The sequence below is a fragment of the Choloepus didactylus genome, chromosome 14 (genome assembly GCF_015220235.1).
Source record: "Choloepus didactylus isolate mChoDid1 chromosome 14, mChoDid1.pri, whole genome shotgun sequence".
Classification (NCBI taxonomy): Eukaryota; Metazoa; Chordata; class Mammalia; order Pilosa; family Megalonychidae; genus Choloepus; species Choloepus didactylus.
Window position 1 is genome coordinate 42341352 of NC_051320.1, and position 12007 is coordinate 42353358.

The 12007-nt window shown below is 36.1% G+C and overlaps 1 protein-coding gene across 1 annotated transcript in view; it reads right to left on the reverse strand.

Annotated features, from left to right (window-relative positions):
• CNGB3 (cyclic nucleotide gated channel subunit beta 3) overlaps window positions 1–9987 on the reverse strand; it is a 206569-nt gene extending 196582 nt beyond the window's left edge. The window contains exons 1-2 of the mRNA XM_037803185.1: window positions 9877–9987; window positions 4286–4367 (exon numbers count right to left, since the gene is read on the reverse strand). Of these exons, the coding sequence (XP_037659113.1) occupies window positions 4286–4367; window positions 9877–9987 (193 nt within the window). The remainder of the gene's footprint in view (window positions 1–4285; window positions 4368–9876) is intronic.
• Between the last annotated feature and the right edge of the window lie 2020 nt (window positions 9988–12007).

Below are 12007 nucleotides of genomic sequence, written 5' to 3' on the forward strand. Positions count from 1 at the left end.
TTGACGCTCAATTTGGGATGGGGGTAGTGAGTGAAGAGGAAGGGAAGAGTAAGAGGATAACCAAAAACCTACCATGTGGTTGGTTTGAGGTCACAAAATGGTTTGCAGGCTAAATTGCAAGAAAAGGTTTTTTTTCCCCCCTTAGTGATTTAAAAATGAAATTAGTTGCCAGCATTTAAAAATTGGGAAATATCAAATTAAAATTTGCATTTGTAGTCTCTCTAGACAGGGTGGGCCATCTGGAAGCCCTTGACCCAAAACTGGCCACAGCGATTGGCTGGAGCTGTGTGATTGCTGTCCTCTTCAGAGAGGGCACTCATGCTCCTCATTTCTGCTATCTACCTGGCTTCTTTCAGCATTGGAATTTACCAAATGAGTTAAACATATTAACTAACTAAATTCTTACCACAACCTAGTGATGAAGATGTTATCCTTATTTTGTACACGAACAAACTGAAACTAAGAACTGTTAAAGATTTTGATTAAGGTCACACAGCTAACAAGTAGCAGAGTTATGATTTGAATTCAGGGGTGTTAAACTCTAAAATCAATGCCCTTTTTAGTCCAAGATATTGCTTTTTCTATTAACTTACATGTTTGTTTGGAGTAGAGCATATTGCATTTTTTATTGCTACTTTTAGTATCTAAAGTATAGAAGATCTTAAGCTTCTGTATTAGTTTCCTATTGCTGATGTAACGAACTACCACAAACTTCATGGCTTAAAGCAACTCAAGTTTATTCATTTTACAATTCTGGATGTCAGAAATCTAAAATGGATCTTCAGGGCTGATTTCTTCTGGGGGCTTTAGAGGAGAAACTGTTTCCTTGTCTTTTCCAGCTTTTATAGGCTGTGTGCATTCCTTGGCTTGTGCCTCTTCCGTCATCGTCAGAGCACATCAATCTGAGCTCTGCTTCCATCATCCCATCTCTTTTTTCTGCCTTTTACTTTTTTGCATACCTTATATAAGGACCATTGTGATTACATTGGGTCCATCTTGATAATCCAGAATAATCTTCACATCTCAAGATCCTTGACTTAATCACACCAGCAAAGTTCCTTTTGTCATATGCGGTAATATATTCACAGGTTCTAGGGACTGGGACATGGACATCTTTGGGGGATCATTATCCAGCTTACCACATCATACTAACTATGGGCACCCAGCTTTGACCCATTTCCACACATGTAAGGTCACTTAGAAGCATCATAAGCCATTAGGTGAGTCACTTATATATCCTCTACTGGTATCAAAACATTTGTTTGAAGAAGAACTTAATGTACTGTAAGTGAAGTGGAAGATGATTGTAATCAAAAGAGGACATGAGTGGCATTTTTATTTGAATCCAAAATGTTTTGCATTTTTCATTTCCATGGCAGATATAAATTAAACCATGCTCTGCAGAAGATAAGAGTTCTATAATCAGAAATCAACATCTGCAGATATTGTGACATTGCACCTGCATGTTTTGAAGTGCAGAAAACAAAAATACCAAACACATGTAAGAGGCTATCTTTAACCACTAATAAATTTTGCTTTTTCAAGACCAAATATCTTAAATATAACTCTTATTCCTATTAAAGTCTTTGGAGACATGCTAAGTCTGCAGATTTAGATGAAACTATTTTTCCTTCCCACTTAAATAGCTTCTCTGTTAAATGAAGCTTCCACAATGAAGTTTTTATTACCAGCTATGAAAAATTTAAACTTACAAATATGCTTTTTAAAAAAAGTTTAACAAGGTTAAGAATAAACTTGTCATCCCTAAGATGTGATCCTTGGTTTCATGCAATTAAGGTTGTGAGAAGAATTTTAGATTTGACATAATGATTATTGTATAATAACTCATAGTAAAGCTGAATTATAGTTTGAATTATTTGGATAATTCTGTGGTGTCTTGCCCTTTTTTTCTCTTGGCTTCCCTTGGCTCATGTAGAACTGGCCTCTAGAATGTTTCCTTTCCTTCTTAATGCTTCCATTTTGAACCACATTTCATTGTATGCAATGAAGATTCTTGTATGACCTGTGGAAGGATCTTCCTCTCCTTTTACAAACATTTTCAGGTTGGATAATGTTCTGTAATTATGGACAAAAAGGGAAGAACACATGTTTCCTAAATCCTTTTGGTGTATGAATCTATCTGTAGAGGATACATACACACATACCCACACACATATACTTTTATCAGTCATGGAGCCTTATGATTACTAAATGTGTTACTCTTTCGGTGACACATCATACTAAATATTTAAAATCATATGATCTAACAAATGAATAGCCAAGCTTTAGATATCACTTTGGAGGCTACATTAAATTGCATTCATGTTGGAATAATGTATTGTAGAACATTTGTTTCTTTTTCTTCTCAGGCAAGTAAATTCTGGCTATCTATTTGGGAGATACTGTTTTGTTGTTTTTTTGGCTGACGGGAAAATGCAGAAGAAATGTAGTTGTGAAAACACCTGGTTTATATGGGAACAAGTAATTATTCCCTACATTCTAATCTGAACAATAAAAATCCAGACCTATTCTTCAGAACAAACAAGGTCAAAGAAACTAAAGTGAATTTTTTCCACCTGTTTTTTAAAAACAGTATATTGTTGAAAGTAAGAAAAGACAGATTGTACAATATCAATATCTAAATTAATTTGAGAAAATTGATATATTTATAATGTTATCCTCCCAACTGGGAGCATATCATTTCTTTCCAAATATTCAAGTTTTATTCTACATTTCTTAGTTAAATTCAGCTATTTTCTTAACATAGGTCTTTGCATCTCTCTCAAAAAGAAGTAGCCCAAGTGAAATGGGAGTGGGCTACTTTCAGAGAGGTGATTTTGATTGTGGGGGTGTTCCTTGACAGGAATTTGTTTTTGTTACTTACAGTCTTCCTTGTAATTTGTTTTCTTATTTACAGTCTTGCTTGTAATTTGCATGTACTTTTTATTTTTCCTCCATAGAGATGGGGGATTTGGGCTAGTGAAAACTCAATTGTGCCTCAATTCAAAAATTTGTTTTAATAAAAATAGAAGTTCTTAAAAATCTTCACGCACAAATTTTGTCTAGCATATGAAAAGCAAAAAAATAAAGTTTCTGTTTTATGACAATAATTTTATTTTTTGTCATTTAATAACATCATATTCTAGTGATTCCCCTATCATTTTGTATCTGCTTGGTTGGCATGTAACATTCACACTGGAGAGAAAGAGAAGACCTAGAAAGTGAAGCTGAGTATAGATTGTATTAGCTCTTACAATGTCAGGTGAAGAAATTTAGATTTTATCCTGTAGGCTATATGGAGACACTTAAGGTTCTTGAGCAAAGGTGTGAGATCAAAGTGGTGCTTTATGGAATGTAATTTGCTAAGTGTAAGGATAGATAAAAAGGGGAGAGATTGGATGAAATAGAGTCCTAAAGAGAAGAGGCTGCTTAGGAAGCCTAAGAGTAGTGTAGGTATGACTTGCTAAAAAGAGCCAGAACCAGGATGTCATTGATGAGAACACAAAGGAAGGAAGTGGGTTTGAGGGCCATTATGAGAGGAGATTTGGTGACTAAGTTCCTTTACTGGACAACCTAGATAGAGGAACAACACATAAGTGAGGTTTTGAGCTTGGAAGACTGAAAGAATAATAATACAAGGAGTAGAAATAAGTCAGAAGAGGGAGCTTGTTTGAAGGAGAAGTTGAGGAATTTAGTTCTAGACTTGCTATCTTTGGGATGTCAGGAGAACATAGCAGTGTATACGTCCAGTGGTTAGTTGGAAAAAATTGGACAGGGTCCTAATAAAGGAATTGGTCTCATATGGATTTGGAAACACCAATATAGAAAAGAGTGTGATAGCTTAGGAGTAGATGAGGTCTCTAATGAAAATTAGAAAGGGTTTAGAGGAGTAGAAGAGTAGAGGTGTGAGCCTTTAAGATATATATGATCCACACCTATTTTATTGACTTTATAACACTAATCATTACCTGAATTCATATTGGTTTAATTCTTTCTAGAATATAAACTTCATCATGTTGGCACAGACTTTGACCATATTTTTTTACCACTGTACCTTATCCCACAGAATGTTGAAGAATGAATGAATCATCATAGAATGTTGATGATAGATTAATGAGTGAATGAAAGAAGAAATAATATTTCTGAAAATATTCAGATCTTCAGATAGGTTCACACATGAAGAATGACCTCAGATCATTTAGCTAGTCAAGGGCATGTTTCAGACAACATTTCAGAGAAATATACATTTTATATTTTAGTTTTTTTCTACAAACTATGTTCTGACCTTTTATTTTGGTGTGTGACTCTTCAACTGTGACTGGAGACATCTTGGTTTTGAGAGATTTCTTTTCATTTTTGTTTTCCCCCTTAGTGAAACAAGACAGATAGGGTACAGAGTGAATTTACATAAAATGAAGTTGAAAGAGAAATGTAATATAGTTTTTCATTCAATTATCAATCCAATCATTGAAATAGATCCTTCATTTATAATGTACTAAAAAACGATAATTCTCACACTTAAATGGACATTCTTAGCCCTATTATTGAATAGTTAACCTCAACCTTCAAAGCTTCTTGACTATAAGAACCCTCTGTTTTTTGCCAGTGTGGATGCTGCCTCTTCCTGGCACATGTCCCTCCCAAGTCTTGTCCTTGCTTCTCACAGCCCTAGTGTTGGTTCCAGTCTAGTCTTTAGTGGTAGAACTTAAAATGGTAGAGAGAAGGCAGTTTATCACCTTCACTCATAGCTCTCCTCTTCTCTCCCTGATTTCAATAGCCCCTGCTTCCTCATTTGCTTGAGAATTGAAGCTTTCCTTTGAAATGTAGCTATGCCATGCTGGAAATGGCTAGTATGCACCAAGATAGTTCCTGTGGGGCTAGAGTAAAGCAAGAGGTAAGGTTATAACATAGAAAAATACAATTTTACTTTCTGCTATCCACCATTTTCTAAAAGTAATAACTTAAAGCAAAATTAAAAATGGCTCCTTTTAAGGAACAGAAGATAGGTGGGGTAGATATGTGTGAGTTTTTGTTATACCCTGCTCTATGTTCCAGGAAATGAGAGAAATCCTGGTAAGAAACAAGAGTTTCTGTGGGAAGCGCTGCAGGTTTACTAATTCCTGGAGTTGGCAGAATAAAACAGAGGTTTCAGATAATTGTCCAGACTGACAAATACTTAGAGGGATTTACACCTGTAGGAAGACTCAGCTCTTGTGGCTGGCTCCTCACTACTGCTTTTTCGAACTCCTGTGTCTGCCCGCACTCACTGCTGCTGTTAGCCCTTGCCTTTGCAAATTTCACTCTCAGTTCAGTAAATTTGGAAGTGTCCCTGTTGGACACTGTTCTATCCACTTGGTAAGAAGACTGGGGGATGTAGCAGGGGAAGAAGTTCCTGATCTCCCAAGGTACAGCCAAAACACATTGTTAATCCTATAAAATTTACATGTGGCTGTGAGGAGCTGGAGTAAACTTTTATGAGTTGATCTAGGAACCTAATTCAGTTATATCTTTTATCCTCCCTCTGGGAAAGTATGTCTGAATTCAAAATAACTGGCTCTCACCCAAACTTTTAGAGTATGATCCATTCATGGTTGAGGATTTTTAATTGTATGTGGTTCATAGATAACAAAACACTTTCATATATATTAGTAAGTTGCTCAAGAATTATATATTTAGTGACTTCTCCGTGTCAGAGTAGTTGCTAAAATTTGGTACTCAATAAATATTGAAGAAGGCATAACCCACAAACCCGGAAGGGCTCACAGTCTAGCATGGGGAACAAACACACAAATATGTAAGTGCAATAAAACATTATAGATGATGAGACAATGTCTGTACAGAATAAAGATAGGCATAAGGTTGGAGTGACTAATTTTACTGGAGTAGAAGGAAAGGAAAGGAGACTATTATAAAGGAAGAGACTTTATTATTTTCCAGGTGGATAAGGCATGGAAACCACTGCAAACAGGGTTCAGGGTGAGTAAAAGTATAAAGTGTGAGTGCATAAAGGTGGAGGTTACAGTACAAGTGGTTGGGTGGGACAGAATATAGGTGATTAAGCTAGCAAAGCAGGTAGGGGCAAGGAAGGGTCTTGTATGCCAGAATAAGGAGTTTTTGTTTGTTTGTTTGTTTGTTTTAATATTCATTTTATTGAGATATATTCACATACCACGCAGTCATACAAAACAAATGGTGCATTCAATTGTTCACAGTACCATTACATAGTTGTACATTCATCACCAAAATCAATCCCCGACACCCTCATTACCATACACACAAGAATAACCAGAATAATAGTTTAAGTGAAAAAGAGCAACTAAAGTAAAAAAGAACACTGGGTGCCCTTGCCTGTTTGTTTGTTTGTTTCCTTCCCCCACCTTTCCACTCATCCATCCACAAACTAGACAAAGGGGATGTGATCCCCATGGCCCCCCCAATACCACTGTCCCCCCTCATAAGCCACATTTTTATACAATTGTCTTCAAGATTCATGGGTTCTGCGTTGTAGTTTGATAGTTTCAGGTATCTACCACCAGCTACCCCAATTCATTAGAACCTAAAAAGGGTTGTCTATATTGTACATAAGAGTGCCAACTAGAGTGACCTCTCGGCTCCTTTTGGAATCTCTCTGCCACTGAAGCTTATTTCATTTCCTTTCACATCCCACTTTTGGTCAAGAAGATGTTCTCCATCCCACGATGCCGGGTCTACATTCTTCCCAGGGAGTCATATTCCACCTTGCCAGGGAGATTCACTACCCTGGGTGTCTGATCCCACGTAGTGGGGAGGGCAGTGATTTCACCTTTCAAGTTGGCTTAGCCAGAGAGAGAGGGCCACATCTGAGCAACAAAGAGGCATTCGGGAGGAGGAGGCTCTTAGGCACAATTATAGGGAGGCCTAGCCTCTCCTTTGCAGCAACAGTCTTCCCAAGGGCAATGGATAAGGAGTTTTGACATTATTTGTAGACAATGTATATCATGGAAATATTTTAAACTGAGAATTAGATTAATCAGATGATTTCATTTAAATCACACAATAACCACATGTGGTAGGCAAGACAGCTTTTATTTTTCTTATGTTATTGAAGAAGAAACTGATTATGTGACTAGCACATATGAACAAAGACAGCAAGTTGTGGATCTAGGACTCGGTAGATTGTATTATATATACCAATTTAGACATGTTCTTGATCTTGATCCACATTCCTGTGGGTGTAAGCCCATTGTAAATAGAATCTCTTGAACATGATTTTTTTTTAAATTAAAGTGTGGTCCAATTGAATGTGGTTGGGTTTTAATCCTGATTACTGGAGGCCTTAGAAAGAAACCAGAAACCAGAGTCAGAGAAAGTCACAGGAAGGAGCCAGAAGCCAGAAGTCAACGGAATACAGAAGAGAAAGGAGAGGGCATCGCCATGTGAGTCGTCACTTGAGGCAGGGATATAAGCCAAGCGGTCTTAAGGACTGCAGACAGCCAGCACTAGAATGTTACAGGCTTTCAGGAGAAAGCATTATATTATTGATACTTTGATTTTGGACTTCTAGCCTCAAAACCGTGAGTCAATAAGTTTCTATGATTTACGCCAACCCCATTGTGTGGTATTTGTCACAACAGCCAGGCAAGCTACTACATAGTGATAAAGCTTTTGACTTCAATCAAGTACTCTAACTCCATGTTATGTTACTCATAAACATTTCCATCATAGTCTTCATGCATATACAAATCTACCTTTGTAGATTTGTTGAATTAGGCTGAGTTTGCGGTTCTTGAATTATAGGTTATTGATTAATGGGAATTACCTCTGATATTTTGAATTGCAAGTGGACTATAAATGACACTTTAAAAAATGCAATGTAAATTAATTTATTTATCTCTTGGTATTTCTTATATGACTCAAATTATACTGTTTATATTTCAGAAGCTTGTTTAATGCCATTTTAAAAGGTTATATTCTGTGGAAGAAACTAAGGGTTTTAACTTTTTGTCGTTTTTAACATTTAGCATAGTTGAAACTGGAGAAAACGTGTTTTGTTTCTGTACCCACAAATTCTTGGAAAATCCAGATGCAAATAGTTCCCCAAATAGGCTTTTTAAGATAAAATGTGATGTCAGAAGACTGCCTGGTTAAAATCTATAAGTTATGGCTGTTGGAATGGTAGGGTTTTTCTACCTGAGCCACGTCTAAGTACTTCTCAGATATTACTGTTTCAGAAGTAAAGACAACCCTTTAAGAAATTTATGCTCTTTTCATCTTCTCTCTAACATCCCTTTAATTAATCCTGTAGGTGTAGTATCTGGAAGAGTTGGTTCAACCAATATTCCTCCTGTCTGAAGCAGTATAGCCTAGTGACTTAGTGCTTAGGTTCTGGAGTCAGATAGAACTGGGTTCTAATCCAGACTCTGCCAATTGTTAGCTATGTGTAAATAGCAAAATTATAACAGGACCCCTTGTTGTTGTGAGGATTAAATACAATAGTGCACGAAAAGAGCGTAGCACATAGTAATTGCTGTTAGTTATCTTCCCAAAGAGAATAATGCATTAGTTATTTTTCTCTGCTCTGTGGGAAAATAACCATGATAGGCAAAGGGTTAAACTTTACCATAATGACTTTCTCAGAGAGAAACAGAGCAAAGCTGAAGGGAAGTGCCCAGGTCAATATTTGTGACACCCATGAGTTTTTAAACATGTAAATAACGTTAAAGTTTGGGATTATTTATTTTGACAATAAGAATTAGAAAGAAACCAAAGGTACTTTCATGAAATAATGCTAAGCACACTCCTCCGTATCTCCTCTCTACTTAAAAACAGTCAATGTTAATCAGAAAAGGAAGGTAATTTTTCCAGGGCCAATTTCAAGTAATCTTGACATTTTCTATCCTCTAGGCTCATTTAAACCTGTATTATTGTACTGTCATTCCCTAGCCCCCAATGTACATTCTTGTTGTACTTTACATCCCTATTCAACTCCTTTGGATTGGAAAATATTTATTGCTCCAAAAACCTTATGTAGCTGTTTTAGGTAAGTCTAGTGAGTAATTTATGGATGTTACTCTGCAGATTGTTATAAGTGACTATTACTCATATAATAATCATTTTGGACTTAAATCTGTCATACACACAAGTTATTAGTAATAATGGAAATAATAATAATCGCCACTTGGGGAGTACCTAGTATGTGCCTTATATACACTGTTTCTATTTCTCACAACCCTGCAAAGCAGGTATTATCTCCATCTCACAGATGAATAGATTTGTCTAGAGCAGATTTCCTCAACCTTGGTACCATTGAAAGTGTCTATGCCCTGGAGCCTATCCTGTATATTCTAGGATGTTTAGCGGCATCTCTGGTCTCTACTCACTAGATGCCAACAGTATCACAGCTACCCTTGGCCTCTGACCCACTACTCATACCAGACTATGGCAACTAAAAATGTCTCCAGACATTGCCAAATGTCTCATGAGGGGCAAAATTGTTCCCCATTAAGAACCACTGGTCTAGAGAAAATATTGTTAAAATATGGGTTACTCTGACCAGGATGCTTGAAATTCTTTGTTAAAACTAAATCACATAGTGAATTTAATATTCTAGGATTTCATGATGATGATGGTAGAAGTGAAAATCAGCACTAAAAAGTCTTACTTGGTTTTTCCAAATCCTAATACAGTCTTTTAAACATTTATTATTCTGTTTTTAAAGCAATGATATACAGTATATATAAATAAATGGGCTAAGCCCTCAAAGACAAATATACACCACCGAGGTGGTATAAGGTAAAACCACCAAGTAAGCTTATACATCCCAATATTCATTAAAACCCTTCACCACACAAGAAACAATGAGAAGCAAGACTGAATTTAGGAATGCAAGGCTCATACCTGCCTTGTGGATGACTTGGATTGATAGCTTGGATGAGGACCTTCTTCATTCTCATCACTCCCTTCTCTAGGCCTTACCTTGTTGAATTTTACTGGCAGTGATTTAAACATCTTCTCTGAGGTGGTTCTGAAAACCTCTGTTTTTATGACTCTGTCTAGAGGTAGAAAAATGTACTTTGCTTTTCTTTTTATTAGTAGATAAGCCAATTAGTTGTTTAATCAGGATTTTGTTCTGGTTAATTCCTGGAGGCAGCTCCCTAGCTAGTTAGAGCTTTGGCTTAAAAGCAGCAAACTAATTCTGCTTAGGTAATTTGAACTCTGTTTATGAACTTTGGAGTCAAAATACCCCTGTGAATAATTTATAAGGAGAGTATTAAAAAAAACTTCATCCTTGAATTGAATTTAAATGTAATTACATTGCCCATTGGTTTATTTGTTTTTCCTTCTTTCTTTCTAATTACCTACCTACCTATCTGTGTCTATCTAATTTTAATTAAAGTAGTACATGGAAATGATTAAAAAATAAAAATAAAGGGCTAGAATATAAAGCAATATAGTTCACTTACGCAATGTGCCCATTACCAGCCCTATACCATGGGATAACTACTTTTCAGCTCCTTTTTCTGTTCTGGTGGTTGTTTGAATAGCCCCTAAAAATCTGCTTTTTCTGCTCTTTTTTGTGTTTGGTAATTAATTTTGGCAAAACTGTGTGAGACACAGGTTCAAGATTAAGAGTTGTTAAGAGGACCTTTTCTCTCTACCCAGAGCCCAGACAAACTTCCTTGATGTTTCATGCAGTTGGATGGAATTTTTTGTGGTCACTCAAGCATGCACCTTTTTTAGCTGGTTCTGTTTGCTTGCTTGTTTTTTGATGGGACCACTTCTCTCATCTAAATTTAAATTAAAATCAAAACCTTTACCAATGCTCCTTTCCTAGTGTCCTGAATTAAGACATTAGATACTTCCTGCCCTTTGTATTTCTGCAACTTGGGAGTTTTTTCTTGTGATCTCAGCTTTACTTTATCTTTAAAGTATATTTGTTATGGTTCATTCAGAAAATTTTCTAGGTACTTGTAAAAGAAGAATTTGTTTTAATTTAGTTCTCATTGTTACTAAAATCACAAGTCGCTTATTGATTAAAATAAATGAGAAGTCTTAATATTAGATTCAATCATATAATCAAAAAGAAACTTATCTAATAAATAGCTGATTGAATGCATAATTTGACTTATATGTCCTGGAAGCATAGAGCTACTTATTTTTTGTTAAAAAAAATGGGTCATGTTTGCTTTAAAAGGCAATTTTTGTTGTTGTTGTTTCATTATTGCTTTAGAAATAATCCTGAATAAATTATCAAGTATTTACGGGGCTATTTGAGGAACCTCAGATAATCCTCTAATCCTATAGTTGATTACATTTTTCAGTTTAGGATATACACATCAAAGTCAAATAATGAGAAGGAAAGGGTTAACAGCAGGGCTGTGATTCATTTCCTCCCTATCTGGGGCCCTCAGGGGAGTGAATGACCTTACTTGACCCCATTGTAAACCTGTTAGTGATATTAACTAGTGGAAAGATACTAGGAAGTCTCTCTCTATAAAATATATTGGTAGGACATTGCAGCCTGGTCTAGATTGCTTATTGTAAATAAACCTGGAATTCATGGATTTATGTGGCATGGCTGGCTGGAAAATGGTGGGGGTGGGGTATATGTAAGCTTTGTAAAAGAGTAAAAAAACGGAAATGTCCTCAAGCCAACTAGCTTCCTTCTGTGAGAAATGTTTTCATATATACTGTTCAAAAACTCCTTTGAAAATCTGAATCCAAAATGTGCCCAAATGCATGAGAAAATGGACTGTTTTGGATGCTGTGTCTGACAGTTTTGGAATTTTCCCAGAAAAGGATGTTTTATCCATGCCCAATGGTGGCCTGTATTCATTTAATCATTGAAGTTTGGTGGTGAGTAAGATCTCTGAGTTTCAGGTGTCTGCTTTGATGGTTCAACCCTTAGGGTTAACAAAGGTCAAAAAAAAAAAAAAAAATTGATGCAGATATTAATTCAAGCATCTTCAGAAATGACTTAAAATATTTCCCAAATCTCTTTATGACAACAGAATGGTACTAACCTGGG